Here is a 25,217-nt window from a genome sequence, read left to right on the forward strand (position 1 = left end):
AAAAAAGCAGATTTAATTTGTTTCGTTGAACTAAATGGCTTGGCTACAGTATAATAAGAGCTGTCCGTGGCATTGGATTCTGAACTAGCTTTTCATCTGGTCTGGTTTCTTCTTGAAAAATATCTACAGACCAGTTGCTTTGTCACAATCTGTATTGTTAAAAGCGCTATATAAATAAAGGTGACTTGACTTGACTTGACTTAATCTCGCTGGATAAGTGAAAGTCTAATAATGGTGAATGAGAAGATGCTTCCAGCCCAAGAGGCTGCCAAAATCTACCACACCAATTATGTGAGAAATGCCAGGGCCATAGATGTCCTGTGGGCCGTTTTCACCATATTCTTCACCATCATTACGGTGGTGGTCTTCATTCAGCCCTACTGGATTGGTGACAGTGTTAACACGACGCAGGCTGGATACTTTGGGCTTATTCACTACTGTATTGGCAACCCCCATCACCTCCGAATTGGTCTGCAAAGGAAGTGTGTTTGATGTTGGTTCGATCCCCTCTGGGGCTTTTAGGACTGCTATGTTTTTTGAAGGCACCATTGTGTGCTTGGGTCCTTTCTTCTTCTGCAACTCCGCAAGTGTGTACAAGATATGCGCATGGATGCAAAAATCTTCAGGTGTGCAAAGTGTTTAGTTAGCCTTGCTAATAAGCATAAATACATAAAAGCAGTTTAGAAAAATAACAAAATATGAAATATTGTTTATTAATTTATTTATTAAGGGTAGACACCTGTATAAGGTTAGAAATGTATTTGGTTGTTTGTTTATTTGCTTGCTATCGCTCACCAGGCTTTGAGGGACAGTCACTCAGTCTATTCAATAACGTATTAAAGGGAAAGGGAAAAAAATCTTTATTCATTTATTTATTTACTTACTATTTTTTTTCTTTGTTTTTTTTCTGTAGAAATAAAGTCATACAGCTTTGGACAGAACAATTACAGAATTTCCTTTTTTGGTCTGAATCCATTTAAACTTTTAGATTAATTTCACAACATCTTTTTCTGAGTTTTCTGGAACCAGGGAATATTTTGGAAAGACATTTTAAGACGTACTGTAACGGAGGGAACACAGGAAGCGTGCGGATCCATCTGCAAGGCTTTATTCGCAAGAGATGTGGTCAAAAACAGGTATAGGTCAGACAATGGCAAACAGGTATATTGATGGCAAAGCAAGAGGGATAATCCAGGTACACAGGCAGTGATCAGAACACGGGGAAACAGACAAGGCAAGATGATGAAAACAAGGAAAAACAACACAGTAGGCTTAGTAAGGCAGCTAACACTAGGGGAGTGGAAAATGCAGAACAATACACGAGACTAAAACCGAAAACATGGAATGGCTCGGTAAGGCAGCTAACACTAGGGGAGTGGAAAAACGCTAGACAATACTCGGCGATCTGAACAGGAACTGAGTGGGTGTTAAACAGAGTGAGTAATGGCTCTCAGGTGAGCGTGTAATTAGTGAAGGCTGTGTGATCAGGGAATTCAGCTGTGTAAGTGCAATGGATGATGGGAACTTTACTGAAATAAATGAACTTTTCCACGACGTTCTAATTTATTGAGATGCACCTGTACACTACCATTCAAAAGTTTTTCAACAGTAAGATTTTTAAGAAGTCTCTTCTGTTCACCAAGCCTGCATTTATTTGATCCAAAGTACAGCAAAAACAGTAAACTTTTGAAATATTTTTACTATTTAAAATAACTGTTTTCTATTAGAATATATTTTAAAATATAATTTATTCCTGTGATTTCAAAGCTGAAATTTTAGCATCATTACTCCAGTCACACGATCCTTCTGAAATCATTCTAATATTCTGATTTGCTGCTCAAAACATTTTTTTTAATTATTACTATGTTGTAAACAGCTGAGTAGAATTTTTTTCAGGTTTCTTTGATGAATAGGATGTTCAGGAGAACAGCATTTATCTGAGATAGAAATCTTTTGTAAAATTATAAATGTCTTTATCATCACCTTTGATCAATTTATAGCACCCTTGTTAAATAAAAGTATTATTTTTTTTATAAAAAATGTATACTGACTCCAGGCGTTTGAGTTGTATAATATAATGTTACAAAAGCTTTTTATTTCAGATAAATGTGAATCTTTAGATCCATCAAAGAATCCTGAAAAAATGTACTCAACTGTTTTAAATATTGATAATAATAATAATAATAATAATAATAATAATAATAATAATAAATGTTTCTTGAACGGCAAATCAGCATATTAGAATGACTTCTGAAGGATCATGTGACACTAAAGACTGGAGTAATGATGCTGAATTTTTTTTATATATATAAAAAAAATACTTTTATCACAGGAATAAATTACATTTTAAAATATATTCAAATATATTTGCAGTTATTAAAAAAAAAAAGTAAAAAATATTTCACAATATTACTGCTTTTGCTGTATTTTGGATCAAATAAATGCAGGCTTGGTGAGCGGAGAGAATTCTTTAAAAAATATAGAAAATCTTACTGTTCAAAATCTTTTGACTGGTAGTGCATTTGTTGCGTCAACGAATTTAAAAACATTTGAACCGTGCGTCTATCCCTCGCTACGGAAGCGTATTGCATTCACTTGAGGAAAAAAAAATATACTCTGTTTTTCTGAATTAACGAGTTAATTATCTCAGAATTACTAGATAATTTTTCATGAAAAAAAGTTTTTGCTCTGTTTTTCTGAATTAACGAGTTAATTATCTCAGAATTACGAGATACATTTTTCATGAAAAAAAAGTTTTTGCTCTGTTTTTCTGAATTAACGAGTTAATTATCTCAGAATTACGAGATACATTTTTCTTGAAAAACATTTTTTTCACTCTGTTTTTATGAATTAATGAGATCCCTCAAAATCCTGCCAGGAGCTCTATTTTAGCTGGATTGCATGGAAGTAAACATGTCCCGCCTTTCAAGTTTAATCCGGTTTTATTTTACTTTGGGTTTGAGACATTGGGAGATACTGCTGTCTTTAAGTAATATAAATGGTATTGTTATTAGTGCGTCAACTTTGCGCAGACACCTCAAGACTTTGCGCCTGTTCAGACGAAAAGAACATTCTGATCTGCTTGACATTGCTGTGTTTCTCCAGGATCAGTTGAAATTAATTATTAAATTAATTTGTAGATCACAATTTTTCCTACATATAGTTGACTTTTAAAGAGATAAGTGGATCTCAGTATAAGTAGTTAGAATTAGCAGCAGCCTACATCTACAACAATAAAATGCAACACAAACATTAATGCAGCTGTAATATTAATCCTGTTATATGGATGTTGCACAAACTGCTATCTAATATTAACCCAAAAACATCATAATAGTAAAACACTGACAAGGAAAATTTACCGCACTATGAGTAGCCTACTTTTATTCATTTCATTCGGGTACTTTTATGTACATTTTGGAGAAAGAAAATTGTTTCTCTGCATTAGTGGGACACAGTATGTGAGAGAGGGATGACTTATCTGGCCCTGATCATATAACACAAATCTTAACATACAGAGATGTATTGTTTTCAAATATAGAATTTAACATGCATGAAACTGTTTGAGAAACGGCTCTACTGTATCATACTGCATCATAAGCATTTATTTTGCCTGCAGGTGGTATTGCAACGGTGTGGACTAATTTTCTTACTTTCCCACTCTTTTTCTTTATATTTAGAGAGAACTGCAGGATGTTGTTCACCTCTGGAACACTCACTGAATTCGCCCATTTCATCCAGAAATGATGTGTCTCCAGGTGGACGTCCAGTGATGATGTACACCCTACCCCAACTTTTTGGTGCTAGGGAGTACCTTAAAGAGGCATCCCAACAGAAGATACAGGCTTGTAGGGAGGAATGTCGTGAAAGAGGACCATATCCCTGTGATAATACAGTGTTTGACATTTGTTGCCTTGCCATGGCAGAAAACAATGTCTTCATCCACCAACCTCTCCAGAGGAAGCCATTGATCTTTACATGTTCTTACGTGCTTACATACGTACCCAAATTTAATAATCACAAGTTGTTCTACTGGATCAAATGACTGAATGTGAGCACCCACTCATAGCCAAAAAAAACAACAGAATTGCAGTTTGGACGGAAAAGGTTATATACCATGACATTCACTGTAAATGTTTGACAGAAGTACTGTGTTTAAGCAATCAATAATAGACAACTCTTTCATAATTGACATCTCCCAACTGAGCTCCATATCATCTCTTTTTATTCATCATTATGTAAAAAGTACATCTCAACCACAGAACTGGGAACAATCCTGTACCTGCAAATGAAAGGTATCACATGTTGCCATTGTCAAAAATGGCACATTTGTCCTTATGGTGGAACTATTTCGTATCACCAGATGTGGTCTGACACACTTTGGGCTCATTGTAAACAGGGCAACCTACATGTTGTTTGGATGGCCTTTAAATCAAACATATTATTGTATCTTGTTATCATGTGTCTCTGGGCTGCACATTTTTTACTTTTTTTACACAATTATTTGGCATCATATAAATACATGCTAAACCAGTGCAGTGCAACATTTTTTCTCCCCAGTGTGATTTACTGTGCATGTAGGAAATAGGCCTATTTGGTAAATTTGGTAATGTAGAGATGACTGTTTAAATATGTTGTCTAAAGAGTGCTGGTGAATGTAGGAACTGCAGTGCAGTTGTCAAAACTCAGTAATTCTACTGTGTGAGACAAGATCCATGTGTGTTATCTGCAGTAAAGACCCAATTTGTTTGAAAACATCTGTACAAAACAAGAGAGAAACCTGTGCTTTTTATTTGTAAAAAGCAGAACACCTTCTAATGTACAGTGCTGTATGTTAGAACAGATTTCCAAACACTGCCAATATTAAGATTTAACATAAGCTGACATTACCTCAGGGTCCAAGTTAATTATAATTTCTCAATGAAAATGCAACTTTACAAGAACATTTCTTTTAAATTGTCCCAAAAAGTATGCTCCTAAACTGCTAACAGAAATGATGGCTTACATAAAAGTACATTTAAAATATTGGTACATGTATCTAAATCACTTAAAAATGAAAATGTATCCACATGCATTTATAACATACATTGTGTAAAAGGCTTATAATTGTTTTTTTGGTTAAGTGGACCTTAAAGTATATTAACAAAATGTTCAGCCACTCAATATGTTTCTACAGACAGTTTAAGTCTGGTAATAACAGCAACTGCATATGAAACGTTGCAAAACATGTTGCCATTGTCAAAATGGCAAATTTGTCCTCACGGTGGAACTATTCAGCATGACCAAATGTGATTTGACACACTTTGGGCCCACTGCAAACAGGGCAACCTAAATGGCATTTGAATGGTCCTGTATCATTATCAATAAATCAAACTGATTATTGTATCTTGTTATCATGTGTAAATGTTTCTATGGGCTGGATATATTCAGAGTCCATCAAAAAAATGTTCATTAGCCAGTAAACATGTTTCCACAGTAAGTTTGGTAATGACATTCTGGATAAAACTAAAACTGAAACACATAAAATAAAAAATAAATCACCCTGCGCTCATAATGCACCACCTGAGTTAATTACTTCCCCTATGTGCTCTGTCTCACATTCACACACTATCTAAAGGTAAACAGATGGCACTGATAAGGCTATAACTGGGCAAGAGGGAAGAGTGTGTACATGTGAGTGAGTGAGACACTTCTATGCAATGTCCATTGCATAGAAGTTGCTGGACAGTATAGCCTCCATTTCAGCTCGAAGGTCAGGATAGCTGTTGTAAGTTGATGGCAGCTCTAAAGTTGGGTCACAAGTATGTGCAATAGGCCACCTTGATAACCCTTCCAAAGGGGTGAATATGACTTGAATGTCTTTAACGCAGATGACATCAGACCCTGTCACGAATCTCAACATCTTCCGGAGGCCTATCTCATCCAATCCCCTGATGTACTGATGTAAAAATCGCAAACTTTGGTTCTCTGCTGGAGTAGCTGGAGAGGCCGTGATCAACTTTAATACCTTTCGGGTTGATGGTTTAAGATCCTCATACATCTTCTGCATATCCAGCATACTGGGGAAGAACTCCCTGAGAGTTGGTCCTGCGACTGCTGCAATGTTATCCAGTGCATATTTTGGTTGCTGGATTATTTGCTTGTGGGCCACTTGGAGAAGCACAGCTTTCAAGTTCTCTTGTGTTGGTACTGTTCTTACTCCCATGCGATCCATAAGATCAAGAAGCTCATCTTCATCCTCACCATCAAGGGCGTCTTGCAAAGCAGTGGACAAGAGATCGCGCTCAGACTGACTAAGATACAACATTAGTGAGTCAAACAATAAATCAGGTGAGACAGTGTGTTCACCAAATGTGATTGCTGCTGTAAAGGCTTGAGCCAGCCGAGAAGGAAAATATCCATGGTCCTTTAATCCCTTGACCATTATCCTACCAACAGATTTCCATTCTTCCTCTTGCCATTTTGGGGATAGTGATGGCACCCTCACATCTGCACCCTCTGCTGCACAGTCTAAAAACTCTGTCCAGAAGGCAGCATATACATCCCTGGACACGCCATCAGCATCTGCCCCCATTTCATGAATGAAGCTGTATTTCACAGAGTAGGACATCATCGCTTCATCCTTGAATTGGGTAATCAGTTCCTCCAAGAGATTGACTCTGTGGAGTTTCACTGTCACATGCAAAAGTTCATAAGTAGGACTTAATGGGCCAGCAGGCACTGTGTCAGAATGAACAGGAGTTGAGCTGTAGGCGTTGATGTTTATCTGTGCCTCTTCTATAGGCTCATGTAAGATTGTGTCATCAAGATCTTCTAAAAATGGTCCACCTTGCAAAGGGCCAAAAATGACCTCCGATGTATCACACAAAGATGTAAGATCAACAATCTCTACAGCAGTAGAGACAAAAGCTTCCACAGTGTGTGTCTGCTGTTCACTGTCATGTGTTTTTTGTGTCAGCTGCTCATTATCTTCTGTTGTGTTTTTCTGTCGCTCATTTAGCCTCGCTGCATCTGTCTGTTCATCAGTTCATTCTGTCATCTCTGTGAACACTTCATCTCCGTTTGTCAGGTGCTCTGTGAACAAGTAAAATCTTAAAATCCCCAATGTATGTGTCTCATAGAGCTCTCCCACACTAACACCCTCATCAAGGTATGCTTCCTGAAAGTCAACAATGTTGTGACTGAACTCTTCCCACTTTCCCTTTCTCGATTTCTCATTGGGGAAAAATAGCTTTTTAGCTTGTGATAGAATCACTGTTTTTGTGGCTTTCTTGGAAATATCAAGAACTCTGGTTCCACCACCATTGCGTTTTCTCACTTGTTTCTTGTCGTGTATCCATCCTAGTTCTATTTTCCTTGTCATCTTCACGGCCCTTTTGTTATTTCTCAGATGTATCTTTGTTGGCTGCATAGAATGCTCCTCCTCAAAATCTTGATCTGTGTCTTTATTGCTTGTCAATGTGCCCATCTTTCTTCTAAGTTTTTCAAATAAGGACAGTCTTTTTAGATCATCACCACCTTTTCTCTGTTTTTCCATACAGAAACGCCTTGTAGCAATCCTATCACCATATGCTGGAATGTAAGCAGTCATAGTGGCATCATCTATTTCTCCAACTACCGAGCTGTCAATCTGTAATGAAAACAAAACAATACAGTAAGACATATTGGTTTTCTTAAATCTAAGAGATGGCTATATTTCCATATGAGTGAAAATTTATTTCTTAGCAGTAGCTACAAATCAGCAATTTATTTCTATTTTTCTTCACTTGCTTGTTTCTTTTTTAATTGCTTTAAATATCTCAAAAATGTATTTCGGCATTTTTTACGAGAACATTAATAAAGGCCAAGAGTGTGATAACGTTGCTAAAAATGGATGTTTCATGTATCAACTGTATAGGTAGGCAACTATAGGCCTTTCTTATCACTTGGAAGTCAAACTGTCTTAAGCATTTGAATGTGCTCACCTTTAACAGTAACATTACTCAAATCGTAGAGAAGGCTAGACTCAAGAACAAGGTCAATAGTGTTGAGACACAGGCTATATGTACTCATTTATCTGTGATTCACTGCACAACCGGAATCTAGTTTCTGATAAATATATAACTTGCTTTGGAACACTTCAAAAAGCTAGCTTTGTTTCCAAATTATTAAATGCATCAAGTACACAGTTTAGAAATATATCAACAAATAAAACAATAACAGGACACATATGCATAGTGACAAACCAAAAGAGAGGTCACAACTAAAGAAACCGAAGCAATGTCAGAATATATTCAACATTTGTATTGGTGTAGCACGCTGAACACTATACTAAACGTCCGTGCAAAACTTAATCGAAATAGTATCCCTGCTGGCTCTGAAACTGGCAAATTTCTGAATGTTTGTTTACTGTTATGTAATGTCGCGATGTCCAACGTGCTGCATGCACTGGGGATTTCTGACGTGACTTTTTCCCTCCCCCTGACAGCAGCCTCTCTGTATTCCAGGACCTTTTGATTTACAAATTAAGCACTACAGTTACAGCAAATAGCGTGGTTTACTTATCCTAGCCAACAAACTGAAAGGAACGTGGTTAGCGTAATATTCCTCCTAAAAATCACACGTAATTATCCCCTCGACCTTAAAAGTTAAGGTTCCTTTTGCTGACTAACGGTACAAATATTAGCTTAACATTACATAAGTTAGCCTACCAACTGCAGTTGATGGTGTAACTTAAGTTAACGTAGTTCGTAAAAAATATGCCCGTAACATTAACGTTATGTTTATAAACAGCTATTCTAACCTCGTTGTACATGTCGTCAAGCGAACAGTTAGCAGACATCATTTGGCATTAACATGTAACTATAATAACTTAGCTATCTTACCTGCACTGAACCCATGTAGGCCTGGCACTGTTGTTGTTGTTGTTGTTGGAGGGTCAGGCTGATTAGCATCAGCAACTGTGGCCTGACGTTACTTCGTGCAGGTGAAAGCTTCTCGCAGGATTTTGAGGGATCTCGTTAATTCAGAAAAACAGAGCAAAATACTTTTTTTCATGAAGATTATTCTCATAATTCTGAGATAATTAACTCGTTAATTCATAAAAACAGAGTGAAAAAAATGTTTTTCAAGAAATTTGCATGATTTATCCGGACGGCTGGGATGCTCCGGAGCCGGAGGTAGAGCGGATGTGTGGCGAGCGGACGGACAAGTATGAGTGGGGGTTCAATCTTCAACTTGCCAGCCAGTTGAAGATTGAACCCCTACTGACAAGTACACGCCGGGGAACTGCACCGTTCGCTGGGCTTATATTTTAGGCATTATCAGCATCCTTGACGCAGCGTTACTGGCACTGCTTGCTTTCACTCTGGGCAACCGGCAAGACAAACTGCTGCCAGACGACTTCGAGGTGGAGAATAACGGTAAGAGAAGCACTGATTAAGGAATGATTTGGAGATTAATCAGAATGTATTTATTACTCCTAATTCAGAGCAGAACATGAAGTTACACTGGATATGAGCTGGATAGATTCTCACTCAAAACACAGCCAGAATGTGCCGATGAATTGATTATTAATGTAAGATTAATAATAGAATTATCCATAAATAATATGGATAAATAATAAATACGTTTCTATTCTACTAAATAATTATTCATAACTATATTTAGGATGCAATAGAAATACAAAATGCACGATGTTGTTTCCATTTGTTTATAGATAAATCCTGAATCCAACAGATCTGAACTGCAGTGGACATGGAAGGAAATTATATTTAAAAATAATAATAAACCTGAATAAACTTTGACCGAACCCTAACCCCTATTTTTCAACTTATGAAAATTATATTTATTTTTATTTTTAAAAGTATCTTTTTGATTCTTTTAAAAAAAAAGTGACATTCAAAAAAATATTTATTTTATATTTTCTTCGTCAATTATGAAATGTTATGTAAAAAAAATAATAATGTGTCCCACGTTTTTCATGTCACTACCAAGACAGTGTATGTTTTAGTCAATTGGCCGAGACTGATTTTAACCACAACCCTACATTTATGATCAGAAAATATTGATAATGTCCCCCTCTCTCATAGCTACAAGGTGTGAGTATGTCCCATCATTTTGAGGTAAATGTGTTAAATGTAACAAAATTTGAAAAATCTGAATAGCATCTTTGAGCTAGGTTCAAAAGTATCTAAAATTGTCACTACTGAAACATTTAGTGGAGTTTCAGTAAAGTGGCATCTTTGTTTTTTGGGGTGTTATCCCATAGAATTGTCACTACTGAAACACGTCATCATTGTTTTGGTAGTGAGAAAAGGGAGCACATAATCCTCATATTTGGGGGAAATAAACTAAATTTTAGTACAGGTATGCAATTTTTTTTGTATTTTAGTGTGTTTTAGTATGAAAGTTAAAATTCTGTAGTGTGATGTGGTTGCTACCGAAGCATTACTGTCACTACTGAAAATGTGCAGTCACTACCCAAACGTTTTGTCAAAAATAAAGTATACTGAATTATCAACTAAGATGTTATGATAGTTTTTTGGTTCAATGTATATTCAAACTAATGAATTCTTAACTTTGAAATCAGTATATGATCAACTTTTTGCCTTTTACAAAGAAAAAATGGATTAAAAATACAACAAATCTCAAATATTCCGATTTAAATATAGTTAAAAATGTAATTGTTATTTATTTACCGCTGAAAAAAACTTTAATAAAAGAGCAAATATATATATACACATTACAATGTAGATGTAAGCAAAATCTTAATAGGTCAATATAACCCTTCTAATAAAATTTTTATTACTGTGACAAATTTGGGGAGAGGACAAATATTCGATTTGCATACATACATACCTAAGGTTATAAAGTAAAACTGTCAATCCAGATCAATCCCAGATTGACAACCACTGGTTAGGATGTACTTCATGCACTAAAATGTTATCAAATATAACAACACATTTGTTTTCCTGCACTCTTTGCCTATTTTTTCCTATTGTTTTGCACAGATTTAACAACACAACAATTATGTAATCTTAACTTTTATCTGTACAAAAGATCAGTGCACATTACAATGAAAAGTAATCTGCTTTATCACCTCCATTTTATAATATTTTACATTTTTTGAAAACAGCAAATTAGACCAACAGGTGCACCCATCTTCCAAATGCTTTATTAAAACACTTCTATCCAGCTAAATAATCTTAGCTTGGATGCAATAGCAGGATTTCTTTTAAAAACTGTACATGGCCCCCCCCCCCCCCCCCCCCAAATATCACTTTTGATGGCCCTTAACAGTTACTCACTTTATGTGGAAGCTTCTTGTACACAAAATGTACGGACCATGAGTGAGAAGACTTCAGCTCTTTAACATCTAATCTGAGACAGACAAGATCAAAACCTACTGAACTAATAAACACACACACACACACACATACACAGAAGACACTTGTATAGTTGAGAGAGAAACACAGAGGTGTGGCGAATCTTGACGCAGAACAGAAACATCTTAATTTATACTCTAGTCATAAGGGTAAACTAAACAATTTCCTTTCCATAAACCACCATTCATTTCCCACTCAGAAAACTATGAGTAACAAAATGATCTCTTGTGCATCACACTGCAGTCCGAGTCGTAAGTACTCGGGAGGACTGGACTGCATCTCATGTTAGTACTGCAAAAAAACAGACCTCCATCTTCATTTTTTACGACTTCAGAAAATACCCCAGGTACCTAAACAGGCGCCTCCTAGGTCTAAATTTCATCCTTTGCCAAAATAAAAGGGACGGCAGTGGGATCAAGACGGGTGTGATCCTCACGAAAAACCTCTCAACTCTGAAAAAGAGTAGAAGAAAGCAGCTAGAACAAAAACAGACAGGTCTGCTATTCCTCTGGTGAGCCAAGCAAATGAAATCACTCAGATTAACAGAAGAAAAATAACAACGCCGATATGCTCTACGAACTGGAAAGTGATCTGTTGCAGTTTCTTGAGTTCAGGGAGAGATGGCCTGAAGTATGCACAGTGGCGGCTAGAGGCCACTAGAGGGCAAGCCAAGGGTGTCGCAGACAGTCGGCAGCAGTGGCTCTTTTCTCTGGCAGGAGCTCCAGCATTGGAATCAGGAAATCAGTGAAGGTCTCTGCCTCCTCGCGAGGCCACTCGTATTTATCCATCAGAACATCCAGCAAACCCCACGGCTTCAGTTTAGTGATGTGCTTCAAGTCACCTACAGAAATCACACAGTTCAGGCTTTTCATTCCATGCAGTAGTCTAGTACTGTTTTTTCCCCTTGTAACTTTCTGGCATTAACATGTTTCCCCACAAAGCCACATAAAAACATTCAACTTCATTTCAAAGTGATAATGGAATGCCTTTCAGATTGAATATATATTCAAAGAAATTATAGTTGTCATCGTTAACATGTTAATGCATGCGATTAATTTTACGCCCAATTCATGAATTGTGGGTCTGTTGCTCGTGGCAGAAGTTGAAAACCTTTCAACTTTAAGTGCCAACGCAGGCGTGAGCCAATCAGATCGCCTTATGCAAATACCCTTGCATTTAGATTTGTCATGTTTTTAATTTGTTGCTGTGTTTAAATATATGGAATGGATCCGTGTACTGTAGATATATGCAGTCAGCAGGCGGTTGGTTTAGGTTTTTTTTGGCATCTCCATGTGGTCCTGTTCGGTATCGCAACTTGGCTTCTCTAAAATGTTAAAAAGCTCTTTGCTGTTGCACTGTACACATACTATAAAATTATTTCATTCATATGTGCTTATATGGGCTCCTTATATCATTTGGTTCTTTGGTGTCCTTTTTTGGAAAGACATCTAAATTTATCTTGAAAAAAGCTTGCAGAAAATATAGATTTTTGAGAATCACCCTTCAATCTTTTGGTTTACTTTGCTGGATATAGCAAATGATGACAAAATAAACAAGATCAATGGTCTATGCTTAATTTCATGAAGTGTGCGATTAATCACAGAAAAAGGATATGATTAATCAGATTAAAAAGTTCAATCGATTGACAGCCCTAAAAGAAAGACAAACATTTTTGGAATAATGGGCACTGGTAAATTGTGCAAAAATGTGCATTAAATTCAAAATTCTGATTTCATGTTAACTGTAAAATGTACAGAAATCCAAACGTACATAAAACATGCATCAATGAGGCTTTGCTTAGAATTAGTTTGGGGTCGGTACATTTAAAAAAATTAAACATTTTATTCAGCAAACACGCATTAAATTGATCAAAAGAAACTTTTACATTGTTTCATATGATTTCCATTTCAAATAAATGATGTTCTTTTGAACCTTCATGGTTTCCACAAAATATTGAGCAGCATAACTGTTTTCAACATTGATAATAAATGCAGGGCTCGCAAAATCGCTAGCCTGATGTCCCGGGGCTATTGTGTTTTCCAGTCAGCCTACCAAAATATATCACTGCATCTTGAATAGTGAAATAAAATCCCTTCCTTGATTTGCATTGTTCACTCGCTTGTTATGGTTAAAGAGATCTTAGTTGATCATTTGCATGCATTTCTATGTCTTGCTGATTTAAACAGTCAAGCGTTTTAAACAATTTGGTACTGACGCGCTGATATTTGTGCGCACACACACTTACCTCAAAATAGCTTATTATCTTAAACAGTTGGTTATGTCTTAAGTGAAGTGAACACAAAGAAATTGGATGTGTATCATTACATTAGATTGTCAGGTCTTAAAGGGCCAGCAGCCTATAAATACCTGCTGCTCTCTGTGTCAGTAATGTTAATCAAACAACAAAACACAGCTTTAGCAAAGATGAATCTATATTTAATTTATACAGTGAACACTATGCAGTGTTATTTTACACATTACATTTCAGTGCCTGAAAACTAAGGTTAGACCTTACTTTATTTGTAGCTTTGTTATATTTTATTTATCTATGCTCTTATTTTAGTACTGAGCGTTCACTTGTCTTTAATAATGTTTGACTTTTATTAGTTATGCTACTATCTTTTGCTGTGGTATCGAAGAAATACTTAAAGTGTCCTTTAAATAATAATAAAAAAAGTTTTGCACACCAAAAGAATCTGATCGGTGACTCAAAACCCGTAATGTGATCCGAACCATGAGATTTGTAATCTGTTGCACCCCTATAGTCTTGACTTGTTATTTGAAGTAAAATAGTGAAGTTTCCAAACAAGTTGTCCACAGTGAAGTTCGACCAATATCTTTTTTATTCTGGCTAGTTAAATTCATTTTTGGGCTACAAAAATCTGAAGAATGCCTGGCCGAAAGTACATTTTGAAATTTTGCGAGCCCTGAAATGATTCATGGGCACCAAATCAGCTTATTAGAATGATTTCTGAAGAATCATGTGACACTGTAGACTGGAGTAATGACTGCTGACAATTCACCTTTGCCATCACAGGAATAAATTAGAATTTAAAATAAAATAAATATAAAATATATTTTAAGTTCTAATATTTCACAACATTATAGATTTTACTGTCTTTTTAATCAAATATATGCTGCCTTGGTGAAAAACTTTTAAAAAATGTTATCAACCCCAAACATTTGAACAGGAGTGTACATACTCGTTTTTAATAAAAGCATCATGACTAGGTATAAAATGCATTCATAACGGCCACATTACCTTTCTTGGTGAAAAACTCCTTGGAATATTTTCCGGTCAATATGAGTTTGCGTGGGATGGCCCCCAGCAGTTCAATGATCAAAGCAATGTGGTCTACCATCACACACACAGAGAGTGTCGAGCAGGGAGGGGGTGGTGAGGTGGAGGGGAGGACCAAACATTGGACAACTTGATCAGACAGTTTTAATACAGTCATTCACCCATCCTGAGAGCAGAGAGACGAGAGGGAAAACAAGGAGACGCAGCCATGTCCTGACAGCACAGACGGCGGTCACATAGTGATCTATCTTCACATCAGAGATTCAGATTAAAGATTTCAAGAAGAATTTGACTTGTGTAATGCAGAAGTGTTTTTGAGGTTCTCCTGCCTCTATTGGAGCTTTGAGCTAATTCAGTCATGCCACAATTCAGTGGCTTTGAAGCTACAACAGTTCGTCTATTGTGATTAGGGCTGCCTCAGACTTGTAAGAAAGCCTTCTTGTGAACAACTGGACATTTGCTGAAGAAGATTTTTGCAAAACCTTCAGGAAAAATGTTTTCAAAAAGTGTGACAAGGCTGTGCTGTCAATGGAGCTGCTGGATCTCCTCTCTTCCTTTCAAACCCCTCCCTCAGGGCAGGGCTCTTCCTGGCTGACAGGCGTACCTTTACAGCTGAAATATTCCTGTGAAAATTTCCCGCTCAGAGCATAGTGACAGGGAATATGCCCCAAAAGCTCAATAATCAGAGCAAGGTGGTCTGAGAAAGAGAGAGAGAGAGGGAAGACAGAGACAGAAAGAGAACATGATCATGGAACGGGGACAAGCAGAAAGAACATGGAGAGGATCCAAAAAAAAAAAAAAAAAAAAAAAGGACAAAAAAAAGGACAAACTCGAGGCAAATGACAGTGGGCCAGAATGAGAGATTACAAGCTAAACAGGGTGTCTTACATCAGTGTTTCCAGTTGGCATATAAATGTTTGTTTCATGGCTCTATGGAATATTTGATTCAGACGGCAATTCAGAGTTATATTTTTGCATTATGACCACTAAACCTTTGGGACACACAGTCCATAAAGGGAACGTTAAATATTAAAATTCAGATTGATACCACAAAACCGACAAAAAAAAGATGACAGGCAGGCAGACAGACAGACAGACAGACTAGTTGTTGACCGATATGGACTTTTTTGATGACAGATACAGATATATATATATATATTAGACACTTTAATTTAATTTGAACTTTTTATATATATCATTCAACTGATAAAATATAGAAAAAAAATGTATGTAAATGCGACTACAAAACTAAACAATATAATAAAAAAAATACCCAACCCGACCACAGAGGCATGACTTGAAGGACATGAAGGATGGGATGGTGACAGAAAAAACCATGAGACACACAGATAAGCAATGTTCTCTATGCCAATAGGAAAATTCAATAGCTACCTTCCTCTTAGAGATGACTTAAACTGGAGCTAAAAGCTACCTTCCTCTTAGAGATGACTTAAACTGGAAGAAGTTTGAAGTGTGATCTAATTCTGCTCACTCCATAATTAGGAAAATTACATCAGCTGATTCCAGTGCAATGTGGTCTACCACAAGAGTCAGAACACAGTATGTTCTAAGCAGGAGCATAATTAATCATTACTGGTTTATAGCTGTCTCTCCAGTTTGACTTCTTGTGTGACCAGATTCTGCTAAATACCTTGCAGATATACAAAAACAATAAATTTAAGCACCACAATGCACAATTTACAACCAGATGCTTAATCTATGTAGCCTTTATACTTATCAAATGCCATGAAATGATTCGCCTTTGAAATCAATAGAATAATCTGAAATTTCACTTGATAAGTAATGAGTATCTATTAAACAACCACATAGTGGCTCAAAACATGCCAATTCTGATCATGACTAACATAACTCCCAAAGATCTGTTTAAACAGCATTTACACTCCAATGTAAACACAATTAGAACACAGATGACAGAATGCCTTAGAAACTGCAAACGAAGCTTGACTGATGGGTAATAAATCAGGTTTTAAGTTTACAAATTCTAAGGCATGCAAAATATGCATCTTTCTGTTTTAGAACATTTAGTTACAGCATCAACTAAGAATAGAACACTAGGAGGAACAGAGAAACATGGGTCAATAAAAGAGGCATAAGTAGTGGGCGAAAGGTGGAGGAGGAGGAAGTGAATATGAAGAGGAAGTTTATAGAAGAGACAGGGTCTCCATGCATTTTAACAGCAGGCTCTGATTGTTAGCAGGGAAATAACCACAGGATTACTCAAACTCTTAAAGCACTGAAATTTCAATGCATATTAGAATAGAAGAAAACAACATACAATAAATAATTAAATAATTAGGTGTTTAAATTCTATTAAATAGTGCCAGTACGGAGACATTAATATGACAAAGTAAATTGTCAGTCACATTAAAACTGAAATCATTAGGTATGTCCTTTACTGTAGGCATGCACATTCATCTGTAATCCGGATTAATTATCACTGTACCATCTTTCCTCAATAAATGTAATGCTGGAAACAATCATAATTTTTGTATTTCAGGCAGAAAGAAGAAATATTGCATTACCTTCATCTCTGGAGTAATCTTCACCAGAGTGGGGCTCAAACAAATAATCACCAGTGGCCAATTCAAATGCCTGAAAAGAGAAAGAGCATCCGATATCAGGTCTGAATTGTTACCAAATTGATTTACCTGTTCTCACAACGGTGCCTGTCGATTTATGTAGCAGTAATGCAGATTTAACAAACTGATTAAATGACCACGTGTAGCTTCTCACCATGCAGGCTGTGCTCCATATGTCAGCGGGTGTACTGTACCCCGATCCCAGCAGAACCTCCAGAGAGCGGTACTGCCGGGTCTGAATGTCTTCAGTAAAGTGCTTGTGCTGAAGAGCAGAAAAATTTCAAAAGATTAGTCAATTTATAAAAAGATGAAATCAACTTATATATTTAAAAAACGTCTGTGCACCATTTATGAGTCCACACTCAACCAAATAAACTTACACTAACGTTCAAACCATTGGGGCTGGTAAGATTGTTTTAAGGTTTATAAATAATATAAATATTATATATAAGGTTTATTATCTAATATATATATATAGTAAAAACAGTAATATTGTGAAATATTATTACAATTTAAATAACTATTTATTTATTGATTTATTCCTGTGATGGCTAAGCATAATTTTCATCATTCATTACTCATTATATTACTTTAGTATCACGTGATCCTTCGAAAATCATTCTAATTTGCGTTTTTACAGATAAATGACTACAATTTGGATTTCATCAGATTATTAAGATTCTTACCACCCAGCAGGCGTTGCCAAGGTCAGCAATCTTGACCTTGATTTTGTCTGCGTTAAGTGGCTCCAGTGGATTGACCAATAGGCTTCCAGATGACAACTTATCTGGAAGAGGAGAAAAAAGCTAATCAAAAACAGACATATATGATCACTATGAACTGTCATTGTAAAATGACTCATCAAAAATGCTCATTATGTGTTTACCTGAAAATAATAGCATTGCAGGTTAGAAATGACACGAGGATGAACAAATAATGACACTTTTTAAATTTTTTATGTGAACTACCCCTTTAGTACAAACAGTTACCAGCATGTAAAAATCATATAACTTTAATCCTCTTAAAAGCCATAGAAAATTCACTGACCATTCTTTAGCTTATCCTCGTTCTGTTCCCTGGCTCTGGTTCTAGTCTTTTGCTGATCTTGCTCTCCGGATGGCAGCTCTCCCTCCTCCGGCTGCTCTCGGCCTGAGGTGCCATTACTGTAGCCGGCCTGGTCCAGTTCAGGGGACTCTGCCCCATTACAGTACTCATACATGCTTTGAGCAGTGTCCTCTGGGCCTGTGTTTGCATTATGGTGGTCCTCCTGTAGCAGCTGGCCATGTCGCTGGTCTCCTTGATCATCCTCCTCAGGTTGTGTTTGACTGGAGTGCATACAGCCGTTACAGTTGAGCTCAAGTGAAGCATCTGAGGTTAGTCTCTTTCTGGTCTCCACTGTTACGCGAGATGCAGAGAAACAGAAATATGTTGGCGAAGTGTTAATGGCAGCTGATTTGTATGGAATCACAAATAATAGCAAATTCTAAACAACTTTAATTAACACGATCACTATAAAAGTTTACTGATACAAATAGAAGCTAACTTATTGTGTCCTCAGTAGCAATGTCCTGCAGTGACAATTGTCTGAGTGGGGCACAGGAGAGGGATTTGGGGGATTCTAGGTCATCCTCCTCTTCCTCTCTGCCTTCAGGCCCAATCTCCATCTCCTCCAACTCCATAATGCACTTCTCCAGGAGCTCCGCTTGACGCTTCTGCTTCTTCTTTAGCTTCTTTTTCTTGTTTTTTGACATTTTCGGTGCCTGAGGAAGAGCAAGATGGGTAATCATGTTAATACTAAAAAGCAAAAGCATTTTGATGACAACTGAAACATTACAGGTTATTTGACAAATAAACTTACACTACCATGCAAACGTTTAGATTTTTTTTTCCAAGATGTTTTTGAAACATGACTCTCAGTCTTAAGGAAGCATTTATTTGGTTAAAAACAGTAATATTGTGAAATATTACTCCAATTTAAAAGAGCCATTTTCTATTTTAAAACATTTTCAAATGTAATTAATTCCTGTAAATGGCAAAGCTGAATTTTCAGCAGCCTAAACTCCAGTCTTCAGAGTCACAAGATTCTTCAGAAATAATTATAATATGCTCATTTGCTGCTCAAGAAAAATGTATTACTATAAATGTTGAAAACAGTTGTGCTGCTTTTTTATTTTTGTGGAAACTATGACATTTTTTTTAGGATTCTTTGATGAACATTTTTTTTAAATATAAATCTTTTGTAACATTATAAATGGCTTCACAGTGGCGAGATTTTAAGTTGTAAATAACCCAGAACATTCCTGGAATTAGGAACGACAGCTCAAGATTACATTCAGAGAACTATAGAAAGAATGAGAATAACTGAATAGCTTTCTTCAGGACATTCAAATTAATTGAAAAGAAAAAGATAATTAAATTTTTCAAAATTAAATTAAAGCATGTCAACATATTCTGTTACACCAAATAATTATCTTTAAAAAAGCATCATATGACCCCTTTAAACATCTGCTAAAGAAGGAAAACATACCTGTTTAGGCGCTGGGGCAGTGCTCACTGGAAGATAAAGAACAACACAACACAATGACAGCTTGCAAAGTAAATCAGTTTTAAGAGCAGTATGCTAGAGGGTAAGAAAGCTAACCAACAAGTTGTGTTAATAAGAGAATGTGAACTGGCTAAAAAAAACTAGTGGGGAGAAGTTGACAATCATTCGAAACGGACTGAAGCCGTGTAATAAGTGTACTTCATCATGTGTGTGTCAGTAAGCAGAGCTGCCGTACCTGCTGACCCAGATGGAGGGGGAGCGCCAGCTTTCTGCCACTCAGTGGCTTCTGCAGCCAACCGCCTGATATACAGATCATCCACACTCATGAGAATGTTCTCTGGCTTAATATCTGTGTGGATGATTTGACACTTGGTGTGCAGGTAATCCAGACCTTGAAGAACCTGAGAGATTTCAAAAACACAGAAACTCAAATAACTATAGAAATATCTATTAGCATCTTTCTAAACATACTTAAGCAACACAACACATAACTACATTGTTATTATTGGTTATTCACAGCTCTCTAAAACAGATTTTTCTGATTGCTTCTGATTCTAATTGAGAAACACTCTGTAGAATTTTTTTTGTTTTTGTTTTTAAAAGAAGTCTCTTATGCTCACCAAGGCTGCATTTATTTGATAAAAAATACAGCAAAAAAATTCATTTTGAAATATTACCACAATTTTTTTCTATTTCAATATATTTTAAAATGTAATTTATTCATGTGATTGCGAAGCTGAATTCAGCAGTCATTACTCCAGTCTTCAGTGTCACATGTTCCTTCAGAATGCACACATTTTTCCGGATTCTTTGATGAACAGAAACTTCAAACAGCATTAAAGTTCAAACAGCATTTTTTCCCCCCGAATCTTTTGTGTTTTTAATGTCACTTTTGACCAATTTAATGCATCCTTACTAAATAAAAGTATTACTTAAAAAAATAAAAATAAAAATAAATAAATAAAATGTACATTATCCCTTATAAACATGTCTATTCTCATGGTTTTATAAAAAAAAAAAAAAAAAAGATGTGACACAGAAACTAGCCATGCTGTTATCAAATAATTCTGAATTTTGAATAAAACCAAAAATGATAAGCAAGACTGTAAACCCATAATAATTAATCTGTGACTGATCCACTGAATCCAGGACAGCAGTTAATTAGTCAAACCGTAATTACATGAACACTGATCTGGTAGTGCGGTGGTGTGCTGTGTTACCTGTCGAATGATGCTCTTGACACAGGGCAGAGGTAAGCCTTGATAGTTGGACTTGATAATCCATTTAAGCAAGTGGTGTCCTAGAACCTCAAACACCATGCAAACATCTGAAAAGTCAAGTGAAGGTCCAGCGCTTTTAAAAACAGAAACTGCTGTTGATAGAAATAAGTGTAGAACCAGAATACCAGAATAGCTTCTCTCAGTATAATCACTACCATGCAACAACTGTTTCAATGTCGGCAGTCACAAGTGCCCTTGTAAAAGAATTTGGGGTATTTTAAAATAGCATGGGACACATGTTTAAAGATTCTTGACCCATTTTATTTCTCACACACAGACACACAACATCCTTCATATTCAAGGATACGAGTCCCATTGACCCCTGAGATCTTGAAGTCATCCAGTAGCTGCACAACCATCTCTCTGTTTGGATCATCAGGGTCTGTATTTCTGACCTGGAAACAAAACAAAACAATATAAAATAAATATAAATAAATTTAAGCATCCTGGTTTAGTGATATGTATGCTTGCCTGAAAAAACAACAACTTTTTTTTTAATCTATATTTAGATTCAAAATAATTAAAGTAATTGATTAAAAATGATTTAGATAGTCTATATTTCACTGTTTCATTGTTTTTGCCTTTCCTTTTTTTCTGAAATGATTATTTAAAGCGTTTCGGTTTTAGTGGTTTCTTGATACTTACAGATCTGAGTAGCTTTATTTCATCCAGAGCTGTTTCAGTGTAATGCTCTGCACTCTTTACCACCTTCATTGCAACAAACCGCTTCCCGCTGCAGAGAAGGAAAGAATGAAGAGAAAAACTGTCAAACTGTCAAAACTGTCTCATGCATATGCGATTTTGGCACATTATAGTGTTGTTATTCAAAATGCCAAAGCTCTTACTGGATGTCCCAGGCCAGCCACACAGTGGAGAAATGCCCCCATCCCAGCTTCCGGATCACATGGTATTTACCATTGAGTAGGTCCCCTATTTTCACATGGTGATATCCTCCTAACCAAAGAAGAGCAACAATCCTTCAATTTGTATTCAGACAGCTAATCGATTGTCCTTTAGGGCTGGTCTGATTGTAATTTTTTTAGGGACTGATTTTAAGCAATCAATTTAAAGGATGTTTATACCAAAAATAGAAATTAGAATTTGATCAGACTATTGACATTGTAAAATAAATAAATAATAAAGTAAAAATAAAAGAATGTGAATAAAAACAACATCACCTCCCTTTTACATTAAATACAAAAAAAAAATACATAGCTATTTGAAACATACAGCGATAGGGGTATAAACACAGAGGATGATGACATTACTGTATTTACAGTACAAAATATCAATTTCTTTTGCAGTTTACAGTAGTTATGTGTTGCACTTCTAGGAAGAAATTGTAGTTTCATCAACAGAAAAAACAACAACTATGAAACAAGGAAGTGCTTCTAGTTTTTTTAGCTTTCTCAGACTGAGCTCGTCATTTCAGCAATTTTAAGTCTAGTCTATAATAATCAAGCTGTAACTTCTGCTTTAAAAAATAACTTATAGAGCTTTGTCTCCAACCTTTGCAATAGTCATTAGGATCTTCTTGCTCTTCATCATCAGAGCCGAGGATTTCCTCATCGGGCTCCTGTATCTGAGTCTCTGTAGGGGGCTGCTGTTGTGATGCCCCGCGTGGAGGATGTGCTGGCCTGAGGGATGACAGTACATTTCATTTAGGTCAATGGACACACATTATACAGCACAGTCTATATATCTTACAGTATAAACACCCATAGAGCCATCATCTTACATGAAAGACTCTTTGATGCTGATTTTACATGGATTAAATGTTCTGACAACCGTCTCAGCATGTGATTTTAATTTTTGACACACTACACTCACATAAAGACTCAATTTTACTACATAAAAACACCTTCAATGAACTCACTGAATAACCAAACTGGACTGACCTAAATAAAGCAGCTATATAATCTTAGAATAAGTGAAACAGAAGTTGTAATTATAATAACTAAAATTACGGAATCCTGATCTAACAACTTTGTGATGCTGATGCTGTTTTGCTACTGCAAATCTGCTTTAAAAAGATCTACAGAGGAAAAAATAAAATCTACATTGTTAAAAATTGGCATTGTTGGTTCCAAGAACTTTAACATCCATAAAAATGTTCCAGTCCACAAAAGGTTCTTTATAGTGAAAAAAAAGTTCTTTAGATCATTCAAATATTCTTTACACTAACAAAATGGTTATTTTAATAACGTTTGAACTGATCCGTTATTTGGGGAACCAAAACATTCCCTAACCCCAAGCCAAATCCCCTTTTGGTAGCATTATTATTAAGAGTGTAAATAAATAAACTTGTTAAATATATATATATATATAATTTTTTTTTAAACTTCATCTGAATCTAAATCCCAAAAACACAATGTCAATGTGCACACACAGCTAGTGTTTCGTTTTCTACCGCATAAGATCTTTTGTTAAATACAATGTTTACACTATCGTGCAAAAAAAAAAAAGAAAGAAAAGAAAAGTCTACCAGTGTTTCAATGCATTTCACTGACTGCATGCATCCTGCATGTATCCATGCTTGGTTTAACCCATGCAAGAAAAACACCTGTGTTTTACATCACAAAAACTGAAGTGAAAGAAAGCACAACTTGATACGCTGCATGCCAAAAAGATGACTTAATTTACCAAAATGTTAAGAGATATTATCAAATGAACACAGTTCAACAACTAAGACTGAATAATCAGAGTAACACTCAAGATGACTCATTCTGTACAGTACACATCAAAACAGTGTCACCTAACAGACACTGCGTTTAACCTACTAAGCAACTTCCAGAATATCATTAAAAAAAAAAAAAAGTCAACAGACAGAATACCATATTATGGTTCCTATCTTAATGTCCAATGATAACATCCCAGAAAACAGTTTAACTGTGCACAACCCAGTATACATTTAGGCAGTCCTTCTTAGGTCTAGTCTAACGTCATTTTAAAAATTTAAATCAACACCCAAATAAATAAAAACTAGCAGGAAAAAAAAAAAGGGTATAAAGCACAAACTCACTTCTTGGTCGACTTCTTGGCTTTTCCCCTTTTCTTCCTCGCCTGAAGTGCCAGAACTGGTGGGACAAATGAAGTACAACATATGACGATGAAACTATTAATAAAAAAAATCACTTAAACTCAGTTATTCAAAGACAGCCAATCATAGCCTGACAATAATACAAAAGACACGCAGACCGGTGATAGTCTTATGTAATGTTCATAAACAATACACAGCTGGGTGTTTACATTGTGACAGGAACTGAGCGCTTTACATGAGTGCAGACGTGGCTCTTTAATAACATGCATTTTCATCTGTTTTTATAACGCCAGGAACATGGACGCAAAAACGAGGCTGTAGGGAATAAATTCCCTTTAGTTTCCACGACAGCAAAGAGGACAACAGACGCTTTCAACTCTCATCCAGCTGATACGTGCACGCGCCTACTCATAAGATTAACGTCTATCTAAAACAAAAGAAAAGCGAAATCGCTTAAAGTGAAGGCGATATACAAACTGACAATAAAACATGCCTCTGGGGCGTGATGAAAATAAATTTAGCTCACTTCAGCTGCAGACTGACTGGCTACATGCTAACGCTAAAGACACCAGCCCATGCGTCCCAATACAACGCAAAATGCGCCTTTATGCTTAAATATTACACTACTCGTTTGAGTCAGAACGTACGTTAGTCGCCTTGCCTCATGTATAAACGTTATAGCTTCAAATAAGGCAAGTATTATTCAGAGAAAGTCCAGGAAGAGATTACCTTTTCTCTCCATGTTGGCCCCTTAGTTGGCGGCTTGGGTGGCCCTGCGCATGCGCACACCTCCGGGCACGCGCGTCTTGACTCTTGCGCGTTCACAGTGCGAAAAGACATATATTATTATATCTATATATATATATATATTTTTTTTTTTTTTTACAAATGTGCTTTCGCAATTATACATCGAAAGATGAAAGATGTGACAGTGACATAAGTAGCCATACGAGCGCATCTTAAACGAAAACAAATCACAGGTAAATCTACGGGACAAAATGCATCATAGTAGCCATAGTTACAGCGGTTACTATTGTATGGTTTCTGTGGTCATTTTTTATAAGAGACTAAAGAAACTCTTGAAGGTG

The 25,217-nt window shown here is 36.2% G+C and overlaps 1 protein-coding gene and 1 pseudogene across 3 annotated transcripts; one reads left to right on the top strand and one right to left on the bottom strand.

The window, feature by feature from the left end:
* The first annotated feature begins 231 nt into the window (after positions 1-231).
* Positions 232-9,418, top strand: LOC107549941 (tetraspan membrane protein of hair cell stereocilia homolog pseudogene; annotated as a pseudogene).
* Positions 9,419-11,234: 1,816 nt separating this feature from the next.
* LOC107549962 (SRSF protein kinase 1-like) lies at positions 11,235-24,950 on the bottom strand. 3 transcript variants are annotated; one of them, XM_016231146.1, is made up of 16 exons: positions 24,859-24,950; positions 24,112-24,166; positions 22,599-22,726; positions 21,935-22,043; positions 21,735-21,822; positions 21,397-21,484; positions 21,030-21,136; positions 20,045-20,210; positions 19,792-19,817; positions 18,808-19,024; positions 18,312-18,659; positions 17,951-18,051; positions 17,419-17,526; positions 17,208-17,277; positions 14,626-14,718; positions 11,235-12,204 (listed from the first exon to the last, which is right to left on the bottom strand). In XM_016231146.1, exons 1-16 carry the CDS (start codon positions 24,869-24,871, stop codon positions 12,020-12,022), a joined length of 1,902 nt encoding a protein of 633 aa, XP_016086632.1. In that variant the 5' UTR covers positions 24,872-24,950; the 3' UTR covers positions 11,235-12,019. The 3 variants fall into 3 exon arrangements, with proteins under 3 accessions (XP_016086632.1, XP_016086631.1, XP_016086633.1); XM_016231145.1 differs by lacking the exon at positions 24,859-24,950 and adding an exon at positions 24,365-24,426; XM_016231147.1 differs by lacking the exons at positions 11,235-12,204; positions 14,626-14,718; positions 24,859-24,950 and adding exons at positions 14,988-15,361; positions 24,365-24,426.
* Between the last annotated feature and the right edge of the window lie 267 nt (positions 24,951-25,217).

Source organism: Sinocyclocheilus grahami, unplaced genomic scaffold, assembly GCF_001515645.1.
Source record: "Sinocyclocheilus grahami isolate Dianchi unplaced genomic scaffold, SAMN03320097.WGS_v1.1 scaffold384.1, whole genome shotgun sequence".
NCBI classification, from domain to species: Eukaryota; Metazoa; Chordata; class Actinopteri; order Cypriniformes; family Cyprinidae; genus Sinocyclocheilus; species Sinocyclocheilus grahami.

Bases quoted from the DNA above. Each gene is read 5' to 3' on its own strand.
- LOC107549962 (XM_016231145.1), bottom strand. From the start codon at position 24,404: ATGAAAATGCATGTTATTAAAGAGCCACGTCTGCACTCAT. The intron at 18,052-18,311 runs GTCAGTGAATTT...CTCCTCTTCCAG, and splicing joins CGAGGATAAGCTAAAGAATG to ATAAGTTGTCATCTGGAAGC. The intron at 14,719-17,207 runs GTAATGCAATAT...GTGTGATGGTAG, and splicing joins AGATTACTCCAGAGATGAAG to ACCACATTGCTTTGATCATT.